Source organism: Dermacentor andersoni, chromosome 7 (genome assembly GCF_023375885.2).
Source record: "Dermacentor andersoni chromosome 7, qqDerAnde1_hic_scaffold, whole genome shotgun sequence".
NCBI classification, from domain to species: domain Eukaryota; kingdom Metazoa; phylum Arthropoda; class Arachnida; order Ixodida; family Ixodidae; genus Dermacentor; species Dermacentor andersoni.
This window is the reverse complement of record NC_092820.1, coordinates 178,035,932-178,063,303: the sequence shown is the minus strand read 5'-3', so window position 1 is coordinate 178,063,303 and position 27,372 is coordinate 178,035,932. Positions and strand designations below refer to the sequence as shown.

The 27,372-nt window shown below is 45.9% G+C and overlaps 1 protein-coding gene across 3 annotated transcripts in view; it reads right to left on the bottom strand.

Annotated features, from left to right (window-relative positions):
• Positions 1–27,372, bottom strand: part of LOC126533185 (BTB/POZ domain-containing protein 7) — a 139,575-nt gene that overhangs the window by 52,823 nt on the left and 59,380 nt on the right. For all 3 annotated transcript variants that reach the window (XM_055071638.2, XM_055071639.2, XM_050180452.3), the window contains exon 7: positions 8,888–9,096. In XM_055071638.2, the coding sequence (XP_054927613.1) occupies positions 8,888–9,096 (209 nt within the window). The remainder of the gene's footprint in view (positions 1–8,887; positions 9,097–27,372) is intronic.

Sequence of the window (27,372 nt, the reverse complement as noted above, 5' to 3'; positions counted from 1 at the left end):
ATTTAGTTTGACTCTGTCACTATGCATGTTACATAAACCGCTCTAAAAGCAAGAGAATTTTATACATCACCTATGTAACTTAGAAAAAAAAAGTACTTTATCACCAGCGGGCGTTCCTTTTTTTTTTACACAGACAGTAAATCTTGGCAGTCTAAGAAAACAGTCATAAATAAGTTGAGAAGAGTAGCCGCTCATGCACGCACTAGACAGCCGCGTTCATAAATCGCAATGTAGCAAACTCTCGCTCATTGTCAGTGTACAGAAGTACACTTACGTAGCTGTAATCACGCAAATGTCTCATATTGGCCTTCCACAAGATTTAGTGCGCAAAATGGTCATCGAAGTTGGTTTTTACGCCTGCTGTGCACAGATCGTCTTACGCAATCATGGCCAAACACCGGTGCGCACACGGAAGTCGCAGTGTGTCGTGCGTATACGGCAGACGAAGTCGCCCGGCAGAATCGAGAACGCACGGAATCCGTTTACAAACTAAATTAAATGTATCCGATTTAGCTTGTGAAATTACACAATGAACGTACGTGCCTGTGACACTGTCAGGTGTTAGTTTCGTCCTACTTGGGAAACATTCAATAGTTCTAAGCCCATGGGGCGGTCCACGATGTTCATGCCCAAAAGCACAAGCTTGCCTCATTCCCGCTTGAAGTGACGAAATGTTTCCTTCGTAGCCCGCTCCGCGGAAGGGGGAAAAAACGCGTGCATAAGCTCCCGATAGCAGCGCTAAGCTACTGCCCACAATCGTAGCACAGTTCCAGGAGTAAACACGATAGGCATGCAAAACAACCACCTGCTGCATTACTTCGCAGATAATAACATATTATTTTCGTTCTTAGCAACCATTATCTCCGGGCACAAAGTATTTGTACTTCAGTAAACACTCAACCCGATGTGTCACCGAATATCAAGCTCTTCCAACACTGCGGCCTTCCTGCGACGCAGTCGGCTTGGAAGGTATATGGCGGTGGCCGCTAAGTGTTGCCAGTCAAATCCCGACCTCTGCGGTACTCTGAAATTTTTTCCAGTGACTCTACGGCAAACTGCATCGCAACGCCATCTACAGGCAGCATCTGGGATCATGTCTGCCGATAATAAAGGGCACCCAATGGCTGTCTCGATCCCAGATGCCGCCTGTAAATGGCGACGCGATGCAGTGTGCCGCTGCTCCGGCTCCCGCTGCGTGGACTGCGTGGAGTATACCACTTTTGTCGGCGCCTGTACATGGCAGTGCTGTGATGTCACTCACAGTGACATGCGACTTCGAGAACTGTTCAAGACATCAATTATAACCTGTTGCTTCAATAGATGAATTAAAGTTTAGAGAAATAATAGAAGTTGACAGTAACTTTAGCATACGCTAAAGATGATGAAGGTGAAAGCATGCGTGCTCGCAAGACATTCATTACAGTACTTTAAATATTCATTTGAATGCTTTGTTACTTCCTAGCACTTGTTTTCTCCCACCCAAGGTTGTGAGTTCACGTGGTTTAATTAACTCTACCTTTATTACTGGCACCTTAATTAACTTTGCCCTAATTAACCATAAGGCTAGTGGGTTCGACTTCCACCAAAGGTCGAGAGTTCGCCTCCCACCAGAGGTTGTGGGGCTGAGTGCTTTAATTAATTCTATCTTAATTAACCATGCCTTAATTAACTTCACCTCAGTTAACACCAAGGTGGTTTGACTCTCGACATTCACAATGTAAATTGCGATCCAACTTGGAGATGTGGCCGGTTCACCCATATCTCCATGTTGGGCCGCGAGTTGGAATGCCTGTTAACTTTGCCTTACCACCAAAGGCAATGGGTTCGACTCTCGACCTTCATGATGTTAATTGGAACCCAACTTGAAGATATGGCTGATCGCCCATAACTCCAAGTGCGTTCAACTCCCGCCAAAGGTAATGGGTCCAAGTGCCTTAATTAACTCTATCTTAATTAACTGTGCCTTGATACACTTTGCCTTAATTAACACCAAAGGTAGTAGGTTCAACTCTTGACCTTCATGACGTCAATTGGAATCTAACTTGGCCGGTTCACCTATATATCTAAGTGGGTTCGACTCCTAACGGTCGAGGGTTCGACGTCCACCAATGGTCATGGGTTTGAGTGCCTCTATTAACTCTATCTTAATTAACAGTGCCTTAATTAGCTTTACCCTAATTAACACCACAGGTCGTGCTGATGTTACTTCTTTGCCTCGGCTTCACGCTTTCTTATAAAAAAATGTATTGCCGAGTTTACCCTAATTAACACCAAAGGTAGTGGGTCTTAGTTAATTGCTCCTTAATTAACACCACAGTTAATGGGTTTGACTCCCACCAAAGGTCGAGGGTTCGAATCTTTACGAATTTTGGTGCCATCAATTTGCCACCATAAGGCTGGACATCGGATTTTTCGACCCAGGAGCCATCTAAGGCCATTCGCCTTAAAGATACAAACCGAAAGCCTGCATGTTTTTGTTTTACTTTGTACTGTCGCAAGAGCGATGTTTCGTCTGCCTGTTCCCACGTTGTGCAGTTGCGAGCACAGAGAATAAAACGTTGTCATGTTCTACCATGTTCCAGCACCGAAACATGCTCTTTCATCCTCTGACACCTGCCTCAGTGCTCGCGATTGTGGCACTGACTTATACCACTAATCAGGTGTTACCATGCAGAGCACACAAAATTGGCTGCTGTGCAAAATGAAAGAAATGCAACAGTTTGCTTACGAGACCGTTACCACAAGTGCGCTGCTCAGCAAAAACGCTTGAGGGAGAGAGAGAGAGAGAGAAGAAGGTGGGGTTCGTGTAAAGAAAAATGAAATGTAAAATCTTCTGTGTGTCCTTCCAAAGGTGGCTGTGTAGTATTTTCATGAAACCTATGTCACAGGTGTAAACAACGAAGAAAAGGTGAAGAACTTCAAGGTTGTTGTACAAGAACTTCAAGATCTTGGACTGAAGGTAACACAAAACGTCAGTTTTTTGCATCAGAGGTAGACTGCATCAAATGCAAATTACCTAGACCATGTCATTACCAAGAAAGGGCTCATGCCAAACCCAAAGAAAGTTTAAAAAAAGATTAATTAGATTATGGGGTTTAACGTGCCTAAACCACTTTCTGATTATGAGGCACGCCGTAGTGGAGGACTCCGGAAATTTTGACTCCCTGGGGTTCTTTAAAGGGACACTAAAGGTTACTATTAAGTCAACGTGGACTGTTGAAATACCATCACAGAAACCTCGAAACGCTTGTTTCGTGCCAAGGAGAGACTTATTTTAAGAGAAAATGCGTTCTGAAGCGTCCGCGTACCTCTAGCGCAGTTCAAATCGCCCGCCCTCCGATCGAGGAGTACTGACATCATGGTCTCATAGTGACGTTGCGCCATCGGTGAGTAGAACAGCGTCCGCAGACGGCGCTACGGCTTTTCTGCGCAAAACGCAAACGCGCGGCCAGAAACAGAGCCAAGACAGAGCCGACAGCAGAGCGAAAGCGGGAGTATGGTGGCTAGCGGAAAGAGAAACGAATTACGTCCCACGGCACACGGAGAGTCCGTTTTCGTTAAACTATAGGCTGCGGCGAGCTCGCAGCGTGGTCGGCGTGGTCTGTGAGAAGTGACGAGCCTTTTCGCACTCGCAACAGGGCATAAAAAAGTGCGAATCGACGCAAAACTCGGCCTAGAAACGTGCTTCGCCACAGCCAGGGCTCAATACGACCCAAGCTGGCACGAACCAGATGTCGTTTCCCGCACTGCCACCAGGCGCCGCTACTATACCTCAAACTCCAGCGCAAGACGCCCATAAGCTGGTACTTTATTCTATGACGCAAACTTCGACGCTCGTCGCAATGGACCCTGACACCGACAGATTGGCTTGCGATGGTGGGCTCAACTTCAGCGATTTGAGCACCGGCGAGCGCGACCTGCTCCTGAGGGCTCGCACTGCCGGCGTCGTTGCGTACTACGACGGCGGCCTCGACACCGGCTCTCCGGAACGGGAAAGCAACGAGGGCTTCCCACGACATCACATGGACGTGGCATTCTCGCTGCTTGTTCCAAATGAAAGTTTCGCGAGCCAGCAGAACCCTCACAGCACGACGCGATAACGAAACTACTGAAACTCCAAAGTGTGCGCGGCGCAGAGTCGAGCGCGCAAAGTCGAGCGAAAACGAAACCTTTCGAACACCCATATTACTGAAGGGTAACTTCAAAATGTTATTTTTTCTTAGAATCGAATAGACGTAGACAAGTAGCATTTTTTTCCGTCTTATAATCGAATGAAATGATATTTTTAATACGAGTAGTTGAGTATTAGTAACACAAATTATGAGGAGTGCTTTCGTCATCGGGCTAGTACCGGAATGTCGCTGGGGGGTCTCAAATTGTGTCATGCATTTACCTCAATTTCTCGGTTACTAAAGCTCTGTTCGCGATTACATTGACGCCTTAGACATTCTAGAACATTGCTCTACCACTTTAACTTGAGTTTTTGGTAACCTTTAGTGTCCCTTTAACAACCCAAAGAATCCAAAGAAAATCGACGCCATTACTGATGCACCTTCTCTACAGAATGTTAAAGAGCTTCAAGGCTACCTGTTTACTGAATTTCTAGACGTTTCTTGCCAAAACACCGTCTCGTCTGCTGCCTCTCCATCAGCTACATTTAGAAGGCAAGAAATGGCCATGTGGGAAGGGAGCAAAAGCAAGCTTTCTTTGAAAGCAAGATGCTTCTGGCCAGTGCACCTGTACTAGTGCATTACGACCCTTCAAAGAGTTTATGCTGACCTGCGACGCCTCCCCACATGGTGTTGGTGCAGCACTGGTGCGCAACTATGATGGAGTGGGGCACCCCATTGCCTTTGCTTCACAGAGCCTGCTCTCTGCTGAGAGACATTACAGCCAAATAGACAGAGAGGTCCTGGCCATAATTCTTGGAGTAAGCAAGTTTTACCAGGACTTGTGGGGAAGACCATTCACTGCAGTTAAGGACCACAAACTATTGGTTGGACTGTTCAGCTCCAGTTGAGGTCTCAGGCATCACCATTGGTCATCAGGTGGGCCTTGAAAATTTCAAGCTACCAGTTCAAGATCACCTACCAACCAGGAAGCTCGGGACATGCTGATGGGCTCAGCAGGCTCCCTCTACCAACAACTGCTGCTCTCCACGACACACCTGCACAAGTATTTATGCTGGAACAAGTATACCCTGATGTCCTACTGTAAGCGATTATTGCTTGCATGACAAGAAGTGATTCCTTGCTCTCAGAAGATGGCTCATGCTGTTCTCACTGGAACCCCTTTGCCAGACAGGGAAGAGTGGGTTCCCTTTACTTGAAGATTCCGTGACCTTAGTTAGCTTGCACAAAGGCTGTCTTTTGTGGGGATTTCATGCAGTCGTTTCAAAGGCACTACAGTGAAACCTCATTACTGCGAACCCAACTTTAACAATCTTTTCAGATTAATGACCTTTTCAGAAATCTCCTACTGACTGCTTATTTCAATGTAAAATTATTTCTGTACTACGAACTTCAGAATACCGAACTTTTCAGAATAACAATCATTATTCAGTTTCCATGTCATGTTAACAACACTTCAGTAATACGAATGAATATTCAAAAATAGGGGAATTCTTAGATTTCCATGTATCCTTTACAGCAGCCAAACAGTAGGCTAGCAGAACACAAGGGGGAAGACACAGATGCTGCGGCGCATGGGTTCGCAAAACCCAAGCTGGCACCCAAGGAAAAGAATGCCGGAAGGGGACTTTTTCTATTGAAGATGCGACGACGCATCTGGTTTTGCAAGCGCATGCTCTGCTCAGAGAAGTGTTGCCTAGCAACAGAGGCGCGTCTCTTCCTTCTCTCACCCTTCTTTCTATGCACACCTTTTCTTTCTTTCATGATTCTATCCGCAACCGTACTAGCTACATGCGCAGATAAATGTAACCTCTGTGCTCGTGGGGATGCCACACAGTTGCAGTTTCTGGATGGTGTTGTTTACCCATGCTTGCACTTTGGTGTAGTTAAGGTGTCTGCTTCAAGTGAGACAAATGCGGTGTCCATGGCAAGGAATGTGAAAAACACAAAAAAATAAACATTATGCTTTATAGGCGACATGAAGCTTCTTCATTGTCGGTGGTTTTTTCGGCGTCAGTGTCTCCTTTGTGCATGCCACTCCATATACGGGGATGCGTGGCTGTGGAATCTATGGAAAATAGCAACAGTGCGGGTCGAGAGCAAACAGTGACGTTTTTGTGGATAGCTCATACTGTGACAACTGATAAACTGATGGGTTGATGAGCCATGTGGGAAAACGTACAAAAGTTGACAGTGTAGCAGCTCCTTATTGTTATAACCGATATATTGTTAAAACAGGTATCATTATAAGTGGGTTAGACTGTACAAATGAAATCTCGCGCCTTTCTTTGATGCTTAAACAGAAGTTGGTGGCAGCAAAAGAATACTATTCAGAAAAGCTCACGCAATTTACGAAAGCTTTCCCACAGAGTTTTTGGCGCCACCTTTCACCCTCGTATGAAAAAATGAGGTTCATTGAAACGGATGGTTGTTTTATTGCTGACCAATCAGAAATCGCCAACAGCTGCAATGCTAATTTTCATTCTCTTCCTCGCCTCTGAATTCCAGTCCAGGAACGTGCACCATCTGATGTGTTGGATGTTGTTTTGTCTGAACAAGGTATTTGGTTCCCTCCTATTTAATTTAGACACGAAAACGTCGCCTGGCCCAGATTCTATTCCTAATGAGTTTCTGAGGTGATACACTGAATGGGTCTCTAAATATTTACTTGTCATATTTAAGGCTTCTTTTGAGCAACATTGCTTACCAACTGACTGGTTACAGGCTAGAATAGTAACAGTACGCAAACCTGGAAGCAAGTACATTCTTGATAATTATAGACATATATAGACCACTTGCACCTGTTGCAAGATACTTGAGCATGTCCTGTCAAAGTGCTTATCTGAACCCCTTGAGGACACCAAGAAGCTCATTCCCAATCAACATGGTTTCAGACGGAAGTTATCTACTGTTACCCAACTTCTAGAAACACTGCACGATTTTTCTAAAGCAATGAATGACAGAGATCAAGTGGATGCAATTTGCTTGGACATGTCCACAGCATTTGACCAAGTTCCCCATGAAGAGCTTGTTAATAAGTTGCTTGACCTTGGTGTAAACAGATATACTGTGTTGTGGATAAAAGCATACCTCACCGACAGACCTCAGTTCATGGAGGTAAATGACTCAAAATCTGACGTCCTTGCAATACCCTCAGATGTCCCTCAGGGGTCTGTGCCAGGTCCCATATTATTTTTATGCTACATCAATGACATTGCAGTTTCCATCCAGCCCCACGTTACAGTCTGGCTATTCACGGATGACTGTTTAATTTACTTAATTATCTCAGAGCAAGAAGACCAGTTCACACTAAATTCTGCATTGAACACTATTAATCAATGGTGCACAGCATACAAAATGAAAATTATGCAAAAACTTCATATATTACAATTACAAACAAAACCAAAAATGTATTTTCTTTTGATTATAACATTAACAGGCAGTTTTTAACACAAGTCAACCACTTCAAATATTTAGGCATCACTATATCATCAAATCTAAACTGGCATACACATATCAATAACATACGCTCAAAAGCCGAAACTATGTTGTGGTTCATCAGAAGAAAATTAAAGCTTGCTTCTACAAAAGCAAAAGTAACTGCCTATCTTGTGCTGGTACTTCCAACACTGGAACAGTGAGCATTGTATGGGATCCACATCAGACAAACCAAGTTGATAAGATTGAAAAAGTTCAGAGAAGGGTGGCTAGGTTCATTCTATCCAGATGTAAATTTACAAGATCGGTGACTGACGGGCTCCGTGAGCTAAACTTACCTTCGCTTTCAAACTGAAGAAAGGTCACCAGGCTAAAATTTCTCTATCTGTTGCGCAATAATCACTTCAACCGAAACACAAGCCCCTACTTCAAGCAGTGTTCCTCACGAGCTGTGCGAACTTCTCACAAAGATCAGATTACACCCATGACGGCCCGAATTAACTCGTTCAAATACTCTTTCCTTCCAAGAACAATAGCTGAATGGAATGCCCTTGCTTAGGACCTTTTACAATTTCAAACACTGTTTGTCCCATTACTTATCCGAATAGAAATTCTTGTCATTCTCTTGTCTTTCTTGTCACGTCTTCGTCGGAGGTTCTGATTTTCACTGGTCTGAAGCCCAGCGTATTCTTGTGACCATTGTTCGGTAAATCTGTTGTACTTGCGGTCTATGTATCCACATAGCCGCTAGATGATTGTGTTATGGTGCTTGTTGGTTCCGAGTTGATTGAACTAGGTTTGTATAGATGTTTGTACTTGCGGCTGTGTACACATGTTGAGTTGTATTGTCTGCATTCACCCTGTAATGGCCTCACAGCTGACAGAATTAATAAAAAAATAAAATTTCAGCACACACACCCAGTAGTCACATTTAATTGATATAACCGATAATGTGACATGGGATCGTCGTAGTAAGCAGCTTATTTTAACCCAGAAACACATGCAAAAGTTGACAGTGCATCGGCTGCTCACTGTTATATCTGATATACTGTTAAAACCAGTATCGTTATGGATGTGTTTGACTCTAAAACGGCAACGTAATCGTTTTCCCGAGTACACTGCTGCCGAAAATTTACACCAGCAGCGAAGTAGAATGCACTTGCTTAGTGGAATAATAGCTCTGTCTTTGCCCGGTTGCGCTCTGTGCCACCAACCCGGCCACTGGCATTTACGCCTTTGGTAGCCCAGTCACCTGCAGACGGCAAGAAGTCTGTGAACAAGCTAAATATCTTCAGTGGCTCAACTGCTGCAGCGTGTACCTGCAGACAATCCGACTGCAACAGGGTGAGCAGCTGGCCTTTGGTGAGTTGGAAGAGCAGTGGGGTGACTGCCAGTGCCGAGAACTCTTCGGCCAGGAAGGCCATGGCCTGCCGGTGCACCCAGGGCGAGCCGTGCGGCTGCTCGCTCCACTGCAACACTCCGCACAGGGTGTCCGGGCCCAGCAGTTCCACCAGGGCATCCTCGCAGGCTGTGAGAACAGACACATTTCCAGAGGCACATTCGATGGGCCTCTCCAGAGTGCCCAAGACAGAGCCAGTAAATCAGAGGTTACTTGGCCTGGCTCTTGGTAAAGCAGCAGCTAACAAGCAAGATAATCAAATACAAGATTTAGCAGTATAGTAAAAGAGACTATTGTGGAAACAGCAAACAAGTGAAAGGACGCCCACAAGAAGTGTGCATGTGTGATAGGTGACGACCAAGCTGGAACATGGCAGCTGGAATGTGGGAGTTTGTGATCATCCAAGTGCAAAATGACTTGAGCAAGCAGTGCCAGGCTAGCCTGGGCATGTACCTGGTGAACCTGGGACACCAGATGAATCGGGATGGTGCAACCAGACCAGCCAGGACAAGAATGCGGTGTTCCTAAGGCAAGCCTGCGGACAGGATGGTGCTACAGTCGAACCCGACTATATCAAACCCATTTAGCATATTTTCCGGTTTATAAGTTGCGTTTCCTTTTTCTGAATTTTTCATCGGCGCACCTTTACAACAATGCAACTTACACACTTCTTTTTTTTTTTTCAGAAAAGAAATTGCCATCAAAATCGGGTTGGATGCTATGGCCACGAAAAGCATGCTAGGTTGACCTCCTCTGGCAGTTGCTACGGGTTGTGTGTGCGCTATGGGGATACCGGGTTCCTCTCGTGATCGAGTTGCCAAGTGCCATGCGAGAAGGATGGAGCAGAAACACAAGCGGTGGCAGGCCAACCGTGAGTCGACCGACTCCGAAGTCGTAGCATCTGCAGATTGCTTTCAAGATACTGCATGCACCGCTGCGCAAGCTGTGGAGTTTCTACCAGAGCACAAGCTACTCCTCCCCCCTTTTCCCTCCGGCACTGCTTTCCCACTTTCCTCCCTGGTGCGCAATTCGGCTCACCATCCCATGATTTCACTCGCACATACAGCATACAGTGCGCGGGGACAATGTTATTGCCCTTGGACTCTGTACGCAACATCGCGGCAACCACGAAGGCAGAAATGTGCCTGCCGTGTCCATATCATTGCTATCGCAAATCTATAGGAATGGCACCAATACGCTTGCACGTGACCCGTGTTCACAAAGTGAAATGTCACTGTATCTTTTTTTTTTAAATCACTAGCCGAATGAACAGGTGCATCATATAAATTGGTGCGATTTGTAGACATTTTTTTTTTAACTGCCGTTTTGAGGGGGGTGCGGTGCGACTTATACAAAGGTGTGACTTATAGACTGGAAAATACGGTACATTGAATTATCCCTTATATTGAACAATTTCTGACCCTGTAAAGTTGCAACAAGAATATATAGCAAAAAGTTCAGTTATACCAAAGAAATATAGCGGCCACTACGGATATATCGAACTGCAAACAGTGTGAAATTGCCACAGAAGTTCTTTTTTTGCACAGCAGCCAGGTAAGCTGCCAACACATCCTCAGGAAAAGTAGTTTAGCTTGGCTGTGCCTGCACGTCTGCACTCCACTGTAGCCAGTGCCAGGCTTCTCCTTTAGAAAAAAAGATACTGGTCTGCCCCACAGCACTCGCTCGACAATTTCCACGTCCTGCGTTTTTTTGGGGGGTAATGGCTGGCACGAAGCAGAAGAATCTGCCACTCACCGTGAAGTTGGAAATCATCGAGTAATTCTAGGCTGACAGAAGGAAACAGTAGTTACACCACATTCCCGGTGATGACAGTGACAAGCGCAATGAAGCCATCACTGGTTTTGACAAAGCTTGGAGTGAGTTGTCAGCATTTTGAGAAGCTGTTAGCAGGTCAACAGTCGACAAATTTGTGTCCACGGACAAAGGTGCCGTGATGACGGGAGAGCTTTCGAAGAAGGTGTTATCTCCGACGTCATGAATCAGGACATAAGTGAAGGGAACAGTGAGGACAACTTGGACCGTGCACCAAGCTGCTTTAACGTGATGTGTGCGTTTGCTCTGTTTCAGCACTTCTGTGCGAACATGGAATCCGGCTGCGGCCTCCAACACAGAAAAATGGGTGTTCTCCTAGTCAACGAAGGTTATGTTGAAGCAGAAGATTCGAGACTATAATTTCAAGCCACAGTAAGCCGCAATGAAATCCACTTTGTCAACAAAGTGCTGTTACAAATGGCATGTGCTTTTGTGTTGTCCATTTCTTTAAATGTTCTAAAGTAAGAAGCGCACTTATGTATGGGCTCCATCCCAAACGCAGCAGCCCAAAATTTTGAGAGAAAATATTCCAACCAAGAAGCAATTGTGTTCGGTGCGCTGATGCTGTGCATGTGCAGTGTGCTTTCGTGTGTCGCTACTCAATGGCAACATGGAATCCGGCTGCGGCCTCCAACACAGAAAAATGGGTGTTCTCCTAGTCAACGAAGGTTATGTTGAAGCAGAAGATTCAAGACTATAATTTCAAGCCACAGTAAGCCGCAATGAAATCCACTTTGTCAACAAAGTGCTATTACAAATGGCATGTGCTTTTGTGTTGTCCATTTCTTTAAATGTTCTAAAGTAAGAAGCGCACTTATGTATGGTCTCCATCCCAAACGTGGCAGCCCAAAATTTTGAGAGAAAATATTCCAACCAAGAAGCAATTGTGTTCGGTGCGCTGATGCTGCGCATGTGCAGTGTGCTTTCGTGTGTCGCTACTCAATGGCAAGAGCTGCACTTTGTAGACAGGGGTTCTCTCAAGCCGCCTTGGTGTGCAAGGCTTAGGCTTAGGCTTAACAACCAAGTCCTTACTGCTCACCTAGTACGTCTAGGCAGTACCAGGACCACAGAGTAAGAAAAGACGGGAGTGCCAACTGCGCTTGTCTGGAAGGGACACATTATGAAACGCCGGCTCCTGCTTCACAGCGTATTCGCCAGACGGCACTACAGATGAGGAAAAAACGATGGATCGGAGAGGTGGGTCTGCTGCTTGCCTATCCGTTTTGTCGTCTGCTCCGCCAGTGCTCTGATGCTTGTAGCATGCATAGCGCTTGTGGTTCACGGAGCGACGTTATCAGAAGGAGCAAGTGTTCGTATCATGTTATTTTATTAATTTTATACAGGCGAAATGTGAGAAATTTGTAAGGTGGACAACATAGAATTATACAAGGCACATGAACAGAAAATAAGTCAATTACGGAAACCAAGACCAAAAGAAAAACTAGGAAAAGGGGAGGGGAATATAACGGCAGTTCGTGTGGTCTCGAGCACTGAGAGACGACAGCAAAAAAAAGTTTACAATGCAAAGTTGATGTTTATCGCTCATCTTATATGAGCATCCACCAGCTGCAAAGACGCTTCGCTTGCTTCTTTTCTCGTGAAGCTTCTCTCTTGCAAGTCACATTGCCGCATTCTCATTAAAACGTTATAATGCAGAAATTCTGCTAGTGCTTCCTGCTTGTGAACTTCACAAGAGAAGCTGAAATTATGTGTCTCCATCTAGTCATGAATTGTTGCTTCATAGATATTCGTCGCCTTTGCATAGCGACAAAAGTAGTCCTCAGCATCGTGTGGCAATGCAATGTGCCCACAAGTCTTTTGCAGTGCGAACATTGGTCAGTGTCGTAAATGGCACCCCTTCTGTGCCTCCACACACCCACGGAGTCTGCGTAGGCACACGGAGCGTTCACAGCAGGGTACTCTCGCTTTGCGGCACCATCCCTGTACATCTTTATCTTGTCAGTCTCTACCACGTGCTCAACGTCTTCGATGGTAGTCGGTTATCCTTCAAGGTTGATTGTGTTATTCAAGTTGCAGTTTAGTATAAATGCTTCGAATGTTTTCATATGAAGGCCTTCCGTGACACAGATGCACTTTGTTACAGAAGGAACTGTGTCTTTGCTTACAAAAACCTGCGTGCTGCTGGGAGGCAGCACCCAACTATCTGATTTTGAAAATTTTCGTGCCTTGTAGTGGTCCCATGAAGGCAGAAGCTTGACTCTTTCTGGATGCAGAAAGAGCTCCTGCAAAAGTGAATTTCTATCTCTGTTCTGGGAGTGTGTCTTACCGTTTCGAGCAGTGGAGCTGCTTGTGCCGCTTTTTTTGGATTCTTACTTTGAAGGCACAATCGAACTATTCTCTTTGCTTAATAGATTCCTGCCAGGCTGCCAACAGAAAGACTCTTAGTAAAGGCAAAGCTGAGAATTTTCATTATGGTATGCATCTGGAGAAGGAAGGCGCCTATAGTGTGAAGTTCTAGACAAATTGATCTCCTCCTGTCCTTCCACATCGGCGTCTTCCGGTTCCTCCTGGCTGGCATTATGGATCACTGAGTTGCGCCAGGCTTCCCTCAAACATTGAAGGAATGGCTGCCTTTCGAAGTCGAGGCAATTTCTTTACATCGCTGAAGTACCTGTCAAAAATAAGGTGCATCTCGAAGCTTCGCACACATATTTTGTCTTTTGCTCTGAATGGTCGTTGACATTCAGGAATTTTCTTGTCTCCACTGGTGCAGAAGCTGAGGATTAGATGGCGCTGTGCAGAGCGAATACTTCTCCTATCCTTTGTCTTACCCAGATTTACAACCGGTAACATCGTTCATTGTTTCCGGTCCTGTTGCTCCGTCTCTTCACGCATAAGTATCAAGATACTTTGTTTCGTCAGGCATGTATAAACATGCTGCAGACATGACAAACAAAGCAAGGAACATGAAAATTTCGAATCTTTCGCACAGACGTTCAGGCATGAAAAACAAGTACGTCAGTAGTGCCTTCTTGAGCAGCATTATTTTTGGTCTGTTTCCTCGGAAGACATGGAAATATGCTTCGCATATGTGCGGAAAAAGCGGTACCATGCGTTTACTTGCGCTCTTATTTTTTGTGCACATATATTTGTCGTGTTTGATTACTGTCAAATTACCAGAGGCGAGGGTCCGAGTTTCTAGCAGATGACACGCTCTACGCGCGCCACGCCACCCGTTCTACGCCACCCTGGTCGCCGGCCTCCGCCACTCAGTACATGCGCACCTGGAAGGAAGCTCTTGAATGATCTCCACGCGCCTCGGCAGATGGCGCTACGCGATGAGAGTAGTCAGCGGAAAGTGGAAGGTAAGGAGAAAGCACGTGCGAAAGCTTGACAAGGATCGGAGGAAGAGAGCAAAGGAATGGGCTAGACCCCTGGTGTCGGCGCGTCATGGTTTGTCCCAAGTGATTGTGTTGTGCGGCGTCGGAGTTGGCACTCCTGTTTATCTTACTCCGTGACCAGGACAAGCAAAAACAACACAACATACTGTTGAATAACAAGCACAACAACATTTATTGCAACCACAGGACTCGCTTGGAAGTGGGCTAGTTTTGATTGGGACGTTTGCTGGGGTTGTTTAGTGAACAAAGGCATGGTGTGACAAAGGATAGGAATAAGATGTTTGCTAGGGTCCTTCCTTCTTCGTGCCTCGCAGCCTTCTACTATGTGACGTTTAGCTGGCCACATCGATTTCAACAACCCTCGTTCTTTGCTCTGCCCAATGGGCACGGGGCTCCACGACCACATGACAGTCTACGTTTGCGACCTGTTTGCAAGATGGTTGCGCCACCTTGGGGAAAGCTGTCTGGCTCCCCGTAAAGAAAGGCAGGAAGAAGTTGTCTGCTCTCCTCACTTCCGTGGCACACGTAGAAGCCTTCATACGAGCCTTCATAATTCCCACAGCTTTGACCTCTGCCCATCCTGGGCACGGCCACAACTGATTCCTCCATGTTCCTCCACGGCAGCAATCAAGTCACCAGTGCCAGCTTTTCTTCGTGCGGTTTGTTTTCATAGCCAGTTCAGCCAGCTCCTTTGGCTCATCTGTCAGCTGCCGGGAGTTCGCAATGGAGAGGAAGCGTTTGATGGCATACAGCACTGTATTTCAGCTCAAAGTTGTCGCATACTCCGAGGAGCACAGCAAGCAGGCAACCGGCCGCAACTTCGCCATCGACGACAAGTTCTTTTTTGCATCAGTGGCTGAAGCAGAAGGAGCAGCTTGGCGCGACAAACTACCAGCACTACCATAATGGCACTATCATAACCATGATGTGCGATATGTCGACCAGCTCCCAAAGACCTTTTGTACCGCTCTCCGTCCATATTGGATATTCAAACATTTTCATTCTTTTTACCACCCCAGTATCAAAGCATCAAAGAAATTTGTCGCTGAACGCTACTACGTGTGGCCTGGCATGAATGATGACCTGCGAAATTGGGCAAGGGCATATTTGCCTTGCCAGAGAAGCAAAATACATCACATGAGAAGCCCACTGAAAAAGAATTCACCGACGATTACAATACTCCCTAATTCGAAATTTGAGTGCAGCTGTACATATGTTTTCATCTCGCGATATACTGGCTGGCGAGGTCAATCTGTCTAATGCGGCACATTGCAAACAGAACGAAATGTGGCCCGACTACCTCACTAATCGGAAGATCACGAGAGGTCGTGCGTGAGTGATGTGTGTTTGTGATTCACGACTGCCGCTGTAGACAGACCTCCGCTCATGCAGCGTTTTGTTTCCATATAGATGACGAGCCCTACTCTGGCGCCATCTCGTAGTCATCATCGCCGCAAAACCAGTCTTGCGTGGCACTACGCTTTTCTTCTCACGCTTTCGTCATACCCTCCTCCTCAGCTTTCCTCCTTGTGCTCTCTGCACTATCGCCGTCTTTCATCTTCTGCTATGCTCCGCATTTACTTTCATCCTTTGCTGTGTTCTTTTGCTCGGTTATGAGGGACAACACCAACGTTCGCCGCAGGAATGGGCGCCTACGAGCTGTGCTCTAAAATTCTTACTATGAAGCGAACATTTCCTCGAAGTGCACATAGATATCGTCGGAATGCTTCCTCCCTCTAAAGCATACTGCTACCTTGTCACAATCATTGACAGGTTCACCAGCTGGCCAGAAGCAGCAACAATCATCGATATCACGGCTGAAATTATCGCTAAAGCTTTTGTTAACATCCGAGTGTCACGATTAGGAGTTTGCGAGGAAGTGGTTACTGACCACGGCAAACAATGTGAATCTGCATTCTGCCATCATCTTTCACGTCTATTTTTTTAATTTACTTTATTTAGAGATTACTGCAGGCCAAGCAGGCCCATGCAGGAGGGGCTACAGTAAAAAATAATGAAATACAATCAGGACAGGGATCACACACGCACAAGAAAAAGGTACAGGTACAGCAATGTCATCACTTGAATACAAGGACTACGAATCGAAAAGAATCCATTATCAGTGCACAACAGCCTACCATCCACAAGCAAACGGTCTGGTGGAGCGTTCTCACAGCCAATTGAAAATCGTGCTAATTGCCCATGATGACATCGAGCAATGAATTGGCACGGGTGCCAAAGAAGAGAAAGTGTCAATAGACAGGCTCAAGCCTGTTTTTGTCCAGACCTCAGCAGACAGTACCATCATTCCTGTTTTCACCATCCCCCACAGTCTGTACAAAGCCATCTAGAGCAAAAAGAAAGCGTGTACATTGGTCTTCTAATCAAGACTTGTCTATATGATGTCGCAGCGCCAATGTGCTGATGCATCGACAATGACAAAGACTGCCAAGACATGAATGCAACGAGCACTTGGGCGGTGGAAAAATAAAGTAGTTGGTTCTTGCTTATTCAACATGACAGCATCTTTCTCCTGCTCTGCCACAAGGTTCATTGAAGATTTGCACAGACCAACTGGTACACACCCAGTGCTCCAAGTTGGCATCACAGAGTTACTCTGAAATGCAGTGCCTACTCTGCCCTGCATCTACAGTGACCCATGTCGGCGTGAAAGAAGCTCGTTGAAGAGCGATACATATGTACACACTGGCCGATACTTAGTGACACAGGTTGGTTTGATAGTTAGTTTCAAACCCTGCTACCTCAGCACAGCAGCCAGATGCCCTAGCCACATGACCACCAACTACCCTGTGACTCAGGTAGGTGGGAAAACGGTTAGATACATACATACCTACATACATGCATGCATGCATGCATACGTACGTACGTACGTACGTACGTACGTACATACGTACGTACGTACATACGTACATACATACATACATACATACATACATACATACATACATACATACATACATACATACATAGACGGGCAGACGGACGAATGGACGGATAGATAGATAGACCGCGGAAAGTGCTAGAAGTACTCAAAGAATGTAAACGCATTAAAGTGCGGACTTCATGCGAATCTATGTTGTATACTGAACTACACAATATATCAAACTTAATTCCCTTTTTACCAGACCAGCTGGGACAAGTATGCGTAGTTCCTACGGTAAGCCAGCAGACCAAGTGGTGCTATCAGACCTGCCGGGACGAGACATGGTGTTCCTTAGTGAGCTAGGCCAATGGGCCCAGCACAACCAGGCTGCTGACGAAGTGGTGCTCCTGTTTATGGTGTGTAGCCTAATTCTCATGGTTCACTCATGGGCTGCCCTACCCGCATGACTTGAGCAAACGAACAGCTCTTCATTGGTGTAAGCACCAATGCAGCCTGACATCGCAACCGGACATCACAACCTACGGGTACTGTGAGTGACCACCATCTCAGGGACAACTTCAGATACTACCAGTACTGTACGAAAGGACATATCGCAATACAGTACTTTCATTAATTCTACTCCAGTTAATTAGATTTTCCGGTTAATTCAATCCTGACTGAAGGTCCCGGCCGGTGCCCATGCATTTCTATGGGTCAAAACACTTGTTATTTCGGTCTTAACATTGGCATTCGCCAAATAATTTGAACTTGACCAGTCCACGCGCATGTGTGTGCCCCCTATGGTGACCCAAATTACGACTGCTTAAGTGACAGCATCTGTCTTGGTGGAGCTAAGGGGACAGTTAATCCGGTAAACAGACGTCATCTTCCATCGAAAACATCTATGTTCGGCACACCCTAGGAACATTTTCAAGCAATAACGGTAGTTCTCAATGTCTGATTATCGTACTTCCCAGATTATAACAGGCGCCTATTGTTTTAGAAAATTTGGCCGGAAATTGCCTGTGCAGTGCAATTGGATACGAAACCAAAACCGCCTTTGCAGCATTTGTATGTTTAACCATTAAAACTTCTTTCTGGGCGAGTTGGTGCATACTTGACATGAAAACTGTTTACAGCGCAAACACATGCAACCACAAAGTCCCTTATACTTTGTGGTTGCATGTGTTTGCGCTGTAAACAGTTTTCATGTCAAGTATGTTTAACCATATGGCATGACTGTATTGTGGTGAAGCTGACATTGGGAAACTGACTGCCATTCTAAACAATTGGGTACGCATTAGATTTCTACTTTGGTTAGGAGATTTAGGTCATTTCTATGTTAGTTTTCTACTTTCAATAAAAGTGGGTGAGCATTTGATTCTGAGCCGGGTTAAACACGAGTAAACACTACCGAATGAATCAGCGGTGTTTTAGCATTTTTTTCTCCATTTTACTTCATTCAACCCACCGGATAATTTAATCAGATTCGTCGGTCCCATCAGGGTTGAACTAATGAAAATCGACTGTGCCTTGCATGTGCTATAGAATAAACGAACAGAACTAGCTCTGCTTGTAATGTGCCAACCTTGCCTATGTTATTTCATTTCGTGTATACAGTTGAACCTTGACATAACAAACAGCACAGGGATTGTGAAGCAGTTAGATATAGCCTGAATTCTATACATAAAATGACTTTAAACATGTGACAAAGCTCTGTGCAAGTTAATGAATGCAGCTCCCCATCTTGGAGGTTATAGAGCGAACCACTGAAAGCCAGGCCTGGCCAAGCCAGCAGAAAATTCAACATTTTCAAGATCCAAATCCAAGATCAGGGGCTCTATTCTCGACACGCACAGCGGCTGCACGGCCGTCATTATCCACGATGTTGACTGTCTTATTGGCTGTCAAGAGGTCACTTGTCTTGAAAGTTGTGCTGAGAAATGGAAGTACAGCAAAATGAAAGTTTGCATTTTCATCAAGATGACGAAATGTGATGTGGAGCTGCAAATTTTATCGAATAGGACCTTTTCTGGTCCTTGGCAGCTATATTGCGAGCTTAGCACTTTAAAAAGAAAGTGAGCAGTGGCGGTCCATGATAACTGCCAAGTCAGCTTGCTGATTGGCTGAAGGAATATCCTGTGAGGAGCATCACAGAGCCGTTTTGAAAATTTCAATTTGATGGTGTGTTACGTTGCGCTGGGACGACATTGCAGAGATTTTTCGGAGTGATGAGCCACACGAATTAGGCTAATGATGTAGGTTTAGGTTAGGCTAATGATTAGGTTATTCATAATTAGGCTAATATGCAAGGGCGGGCGAGAGGCATGCGTATTGCCTTATTCTTCCTGTCATTTGGGGCCATTAAAATCGTTTGTTCAAAGCACGCGCTCATAGCATATGCATCACCGTCAGGTGGTTTTGACATTTGCGGTTTGGGCTGTCATTTAAAAAAAGAAAACATGTTTGTTTAAAAATATTGGGTGAACATTACAAATTTTCTGCGACTTTTCACTGCGGTGTTTGTATAGTAATCAATGTTAATGACTTTTCACATCATCATAGGTTATGGGAATGGAGGCTTTTTAATTTACAAAAAGAAATGTACGCAAGGCAGCGTCTTGAAGTTTCCGCATGCGGTGTGGGCAAGCAGTGAAGTGAACAAGAGATGGCAGCGCCTGCGCTTGCATCGCGCAAGCGGATACTTCTGGCGTGCGCAACTCTATTGGTGATATTCAGCTGCTGCTCAGCCAGCCGAGTTGAGCTGAGTCACTTCTGTTTTGTGAGAAAGTGATAGCGCAGCCTAGGACATATGCTCATCACCACTGGTAGGTCGCGTATGTTGTCAGAAGGTAGAAAACAAGCGCGTTGGCGCCAATATACGATGACTCGTTCTGTTTCCCGGGGACACGCATCCTAGCTAATTGTTACAAGTGTATCCGAGCAGTTCCAAGAGGCGAAATGACTCTGCGGTTGCCGTCAATGGTTACACCCAATGAAAAGAAACCAACGACATGTACTGCAGCACGACCATACACTCGGAATCGCGCTGGCAACTGATCCCGTATAGTTTATTTTCTCCGCCTTTACAGGGTAGCGCAAGTGGCACCATGCAACGGACGGCCATCTAAAACGAAACCTTCACAATCCCCCTTAGATCATTCAAGAAAAACATTATGGGGAGTAGTGCTGTACTGGCTTGCAGCTTCTGATGCTTCTTCGCAACTGAGGTGCGCTGCATACTGAGTTGGGACAGCTCACAGCAGTCTCTTCTGTGCCACTAGTCACGAACACGGCTGGCTCCCAGTTTACAGAAACAGCCGGATGAGTATCACACACAGGTGTTGGATGGTTAGTGATGTTTGGTGTTGTAGGAGGTTCAGGCTCCAATGGTCCCGCTGTTGGTGCAGAGACCTCTTCGCGTTGAGGACGTAGATGGTCATCATGCCTATGCCAGATAGTGTCATCACTGAGATGGTAGCTGCTGACAGACCTGTGGTGCTCATTTCTCGTAGACAGACCTGTGGTGCTCATTTCTATAGTGAAATAAAAGCCTTGAAATTTGGGTTTGAAAGGATCCACAACCGCACTTCTTGATCTTGTTCTTGACAGTCTGTACAGCATGCTCTGCCACATCATTGGAAGCTGGATGGTAGGGCAGTACAAGCATGTGACATATTCTATTCCGTATAAGAAATTCCAAGTATTGCTCCCTTGCAAAGGGGGATCCATTATCGGAAACAATGGCATCCAGCGGTCCATGCTGTGCAAATGATATCTGCAATGCTGTGATAACAGCATCCACTGATGTTGATGCCACTGGACAGATTTCGAACCATTTTGAATAGGTGTCAACAATGAGGAGAAATCCATGTCCCAAGAATGGGCCCCCAAAGTCATGTGAATCCTTGAACAAGGCCTCTGTGGAAATGGCCAGGGCGTGTGCTGAATGCGTTGACATGTACGCTGGTAAGCTTGGCATGTAGCATAACCCTTTCTAGTCTTGGCAATGTCACCATCAATTCCCAGCCACTAGACATGGCTTCTGGCAACCGACTTGCTTTTCTCAATGCCAGGATGCCCAGCATGAAGAAGAGTCAGGACTTTGCCTTGCAGAGATTTTGAAATGACAACTCTGGAGCCCCGCAGCAACCAACCTTCATGGATGCAGAGTTCGCTGCTCCTTGCTGTGAAAGGATTGCCCTCTGGTCTGACTGGAAGCCCTTCTCCTCGCAGGAGAGCAAGAACTACGTGACTCGGAAGTGGTTAATTTCTTGTAGCCTGTGCTAAAACAGCTGGTGACAAGATTTCGGGTATGCTTGTTCAAGCATGAAGATTTCAGCAGTTGTAGGCAGATCAACACTCTTTGTTAGCAGCAGTAACCTACTGAGGGCATCAGCATGACCCAAGTCCAGACCAGGCTTGAACACGAGCTGGTACTTGTAAGCAGAAAGTTTCAGTGCCCATCTGACTAGTCGTGGTGAAGCTTGCACAGGAACGGGCTTACCAGCACTCAACAACCCCAGTAAAACACAGGCAAGGCGGGAGATGGAAATTCAAGACGATGAGCAAAACGAGAACAAGGTAAAAGTGGGAGCTAACGTTTCAACAAGTGGACTTGTCTTTTTCAAGGCAACATATGCTTTCCTCGGAACAGTATATATAGGTAGGGTTCTTCTTAAGGGGAGAGGGGTAAGGCGGGTGGGTGTGGCAACGACCGAAGGTGTGTTAGCAGCGAGGGCGTAGAATTGAGAATACAGGGGAGCTATGCACAATGTGAGTCCACGGCCGTGCGTCAGCCTGCATATCAACAGCCGTGTGCACAGCACCCCTCTATTATCTGCTTCGCTGCAGATCATGGGCTACCATCTCTGGAAGAGATAATAAAAGGAGCGAGCGGCAGAAAACGGTGCTCATGAAAAAAAAAAAAATTATTGAAATGGAATAAATATATAAATAAAAGAAAAAGGAAAAGAAAAAAAGGGGAGAAAAAAAAACACCAAGCAACCAAATGCAAATAACTAAGTGTTGTTGGTTAAAGCACGTTAGCGGGCTAGTTGGTTTGAATCCATGATATAGAGTGTGTAAGCGCGAGTGAACGAGGACGTAGAAAGAAACAGATACACAGAGACAGCACTACTTTCAACTATAGATTTTATTTTCGCATGCATAGATAAATATATACCATACAGGCGGAAACAAACGTGACAGCAAAAAAGAACATTCAGTGGTGCATGTCGATGAACCGTACACGTGTGCAAGGCATGGTGAAAACATATACTGCGATGGTTACAATGATAAACTGAGGAATCGTATCTCCTTTTCAGATAGCAACACTGGTGGCTTGCTGACACACCTTTCCTCTAGTTTTGCAATTTCATAGGCCTCCACAATCTTCCTTATCATCCTGCTATAAGCCCTATACAAAATAAATGTACGTTCAAACATGGGTTTGGAGGAACTATCTCGGCAATGAATACCCAAATGACCCGAGATTGCCCTAGTGACATTATATTGATGCTCTTTCAGTCTCTCATTGATGCACCTACTGGTTTGACCAAAATACGTTCTTCTGCACGAAAGTGGAATGGCATAGACAATGTTATGAGTGCAGGTTACAAATTGTTTGTGATGTTTGAGGAGAACATGCGTGCCTTTTGTTGTTCTCTGAATTAACCTGTTTGCATAGCTTCTGTAGACGCTGAGGGGCAGAGAAAACCACGTCTGCCCCGACTTTACCACTATTTTTCTGAGATTATGTGAAATACAATGAATCTATGCTACCACAACGACTTTCTTTGCTCTAGCAGTGGTACTGCTTCCCTGATCTCTGAAACTGGTTTCCACTTTGTGGTCACATGACTTCATCAGATAATTATTTAAACACTATGTTACTACTGCGTGTTTTACAAGTTTTGAATGAGCAGAAGGAACTTTTCCCCACTAAAGGCCTGCTGGAGTTATCAGCCGAGAGGCAATAAGCCAGTCCTACCATATCATTATACAAGCAGGCATCCAGAGCACTGCAGCAACATAGTAGACATATCCCAGAGTCTAAGCTCCGATGAAGTTGATCTCCTGAAACATGGTCTAACGTTTTGTCCCATGAACAACGCAGTAAACGAATACGAACTCCACAAAGATATAACAGAGTTTTCAAGGCACATGCGCATCAAGGAGTTGTTTTTCGATAGGCCAGATGTAGGAAAACAGGATAGAGACCCTCTTAGACCACCTAGCTCGTGGACACCAGAAGCCGAACAGTGCCTAGACCTTGATTTATATACAAAGCTAATCTCAAAGGAAATCCTAGAGTCGACGCAGCACAGCCTGAGACGCAAAAATTTGTCCCCCGCTCAGCGCCAAATCCTTAAAGAACTTGCAGAAAGAAATGATATTGTAATAAAACCAGCAGGCAAAGGCAGTAGTATCGTAATCTGGCCCATAGAAAAGTACAAGAATGAGGCCTCCAAACAACTGAGCAACCACACCCGTGACAGAAAACTTGACTCTAACCCAACTTCAGACTACAGTAATACTGTGCAAAGCACAATAGCAGAGCTCCTGCCCAGGGAACTAATCATGCAATCTGAATATTGCTTACGATGCCCAAGAACAAAGAAGCAGGCTGCTTTTATCTTTTTCCTAAAATACGTACGGTTCCCGTAGAAGAAATATTTACAGCAGAAATCCCAGGTTGACCTATAGTGTCTAATAACAATACACCTACTGAGTCACTGTCTAAATTATTCAATCTCCACCTGTCGAATCTCCCCACCACCCTCCCATCTTTTGTTCAAGACATGCTGCACTTCCTTCGAATCATCGACGGCATCAACCCCAACCAAATCCTTTCCGACCATGCTATTCTAGTCACTTTGGATTTTTCTGCCCTTTACACTAACATACCCATGAGTGAAGGAATTGAAGCCATATCGAAATCCCTCGCAGTCGATCCTCAAGCACATGCTCCTGAAGTTTACTTGTCACTCTTTAGGTTAGTTCTCATGCTCAACTATTTTGAATTCGATTCTATTCACTACCTGCAAACTTTTGGCACTAGCATGGGAACACCATTCACTCCTACTTATGCGAACATTTTCATGGGATAACTTGAAGCAAACCTGTTAAAATCCTACCCCACACCTATCTGCGTTACATTGACGACATATTTATAATATGGGAAAACAGCACAAGCACGTTAACCAATTTCATTAGCCACTTCAATCGCTTTCACCCGAGTATTAAATTTACTGCTCACCACTCTCCTAGTCAAATCTACTTCCTCGATACGACGGTCTACATAGAAAACGGAAAACTAAAAACGACACTTTACCGGAAGCTTACGGATAGCCAGCAATATTCAGACTACAACAGTCATTACCCGCGACACTGCAAGCAAGGCATTTTTGTTGTACAAGCGAAACGAATAAGAAGAATCTGCAGTGAAGACAACGATTATATCCACCACCTAAATTACCTCAAAGTAACGCTACCAGAAAAATATCTGCAAGTTGCTCTCGACAGAGCTTATGATGTTGCATCAAGATTGGAGAGGCAGTCGGAATTACATAAGAAATAGCCTGCGCTAGAATCTGACTGTTATATTCAGTTATGACTGTGTATTCAGGACGTCCGGCCGCGCCAAGTGCCGCAGCACTCGCCGATGACAAGTCCGTCGTGGCCACTCCTGACGAATACGACTCTGCACTCGCCGCATTACGGCACCAGTTTTCGACGTCGCGCAACATTATCATCGAGCGTCATCGCTTTCATTGCCGCAGCCAACACACAGGAGAGTCCATTCATGACTTTGTTGCCGCTCTACGGGAGCTAGCGTCACATTGTTCGTTTGCCTCGCAAGATGATGCTCTGCGGGATCAATTCGTTGCCGGCGTAGCTTCCACTCGCGTACGTGAGCGGTTACTGCTCGAGGGTTCCACACTTTCATTTGAGAATTCTGTTCGAATTGCACTTCAGTTTGAGCAGGCGGCTGAAGAGCTAAAGGAGCTTTCTGCTTCGGTCGAAGCAATTTCATTGCAGCAGCGTCGAAAACCATCGTCGCATTCTTAGAAAAAAAGGAATTCACAACTGGCAGCCACCTTAGAGCAGAATTTAACGAGGAGCGCGGGCGGCTCACGTGCACCGCAGCGGAACTGCCCCCCTCAGTGGAACCGAGCACAGAGTAGTCGCTCCGGTTCGCCACATTGTTTCCGATGCGGCTCGCGGAACCACATCGCGTCAGCGCCGCAGTGCCCAGCGCAAGGCAAGACTTGTTCGTTTTGCGGTCGCAAGGGCCACTTTCAAAGGGTATGCAACCGCAAGCTAACCCAAATGCAAGGCCGAGTCCGTGAAGTTGAATTTCATGAAGATGTTTCGTCATCCAGCAGTGCTGAGGAAGTTTTGACTGTGCAACGTTCCGCGCGTAGCGGAATTCATATTCAAGTGCAAGTCGCAAATGTTACTTTGACATTCCTTGTTGATTCAGGGTCGTCTGTTTCAATTCTGTCGGAGCAAGAATTCAGTCGATATTTTCAGAGCATTCCACTCCAGCCTGCTCCGTATGTTAGTCTGTTTGACTACTCTCAACAGCCGATTCCAGTGCTAGGTTGTTTCCAGGCAGACGTTCGGTTTAAAGGCCGCACAGCGTCGCTACGTTCTTATGTTGTTCACCAAGGAACTTGTCTGATCGGTCTTGACAGCATTAAAGCCTTGGATCTTCGCATTGAGGGTTCTGCTCTCAAGTGCTTATACACGTTCGTTGCTCCGCAGCCGACCGTTGTTGACCCGCTATCCTGTTCTATTTCCACACCGTCAAGCATGCAGCCCCGTAACAAAGCTCTTCTGCCAGCCTTAGCACATGAGTTCAGTTCACTTTTCAGTCCAGAGTTGGGTCTTGCTAAGGGGTTCACGCATCGCATCAAGACACGGCAAGGCATGCAGCCTGTAACTTCGAAGCTTCGCCGTCTGCCATATTCTCTCCGGTCACCAGTATCAAATGAGCTTCAGAGGTTGCCGAGCCTTGACATCATCGAGCGGATCGATGCTTCTGAATGGGTGTCCCCCATTGTTGTTGTTAACAAGAAAGATGGTAGCATCAGGATATGCGTAGACCTTCGAGAGCCGAACAAAGCTATTGTTCCAGACAGTTTCCCATTGCCCCATACAGAGGAGCTGCTTCACGCTTTGGTAGGCGCTACACACTTCTCCAAACTTGACTTGGCTTCCGCTTACCATCAGGTTCTCTTGCACCCTGACAGCAGGGATCTGACAGCTTTCATCACTCATGATGGCCTTTTCCATTTTAAAAGAGTTTGCTTTGGGTTGGTTTCTGCCCCAGCGGCATTTCAAAAGATGATGGCGAAAATCCTTGACTGCTGCCCTGGCGTGTTGTTCTACATTGATGATGTCATCATTTTTGGCAAGACCGCAGAAGAACACCTTTCAAACTTGAAGACCGTGCTGCAAAAGATCAAGAACGCAGGTCTGAAGCTGAACAACAAATGCCCTTTCGACGTTCCAGAACTTCCCTTTCTGGGGCACAAGGTCACTGCACGTGGGATCTCACCACTTCCAGAGAAAGTAGACTCCATAGTTAACACCCGTGCCAACTGACGTGGCCACCCTTCGTTCGTTCCTGGGTCTCATAGAATACTACTCCAAGTTTGTTCCACACTTGGCACAAGTGGTTGAGCCTATGAGAGTCTTACTTCGCAAAAATGAGCCATTCATCCGGTCTGCCGAAGCAGACAGCAGTTTCCGGAGGGTCAAGGAAATGCTTTCGTCGAGTACAGTCCTCCAGATGTTCGATCCGTCATTGCCAGTCATTGTGTCGACCGACGCGTCCGACTGTGGGCTGGGAGCAGTCCTGCAGCAACAAAGTGGCCACGAGCTCCGCACAGTCGCTTTCGTATCTCGTACACTGTCGCCTGCAGAGAGAAAATATTCAGTCGGTGAACGAGAAGCTCTTGCGTGCATTTGGGCGTGTGAGCGATGGCACACGTACCTGTGGGGTCGCCATTTCACAATTCGAACAGACCACCAGGCACTGGTGTCCTTGCTGTCGTCACAAGGACATGGAAGACGCCCACTCCGAATCGCACACTGGAGTGCCCGACTGCTTTGCTACAATTTCACTGTTGAATACCGCAAGGAATCCACAAACACTGTAGCAGATGCACTTTCTCGGCTACCAGCACCTACCTCGGAGGCAGAGATTGCTAAGGAGGAAGAAATTGTCTCGTTCATTGAGCCAGCCAGCGTGACTAAGGAGAAGTTCAGGCAGGCCGCCCTCGACGACAGTTGCCTGGAAACCGTCAAGTCATT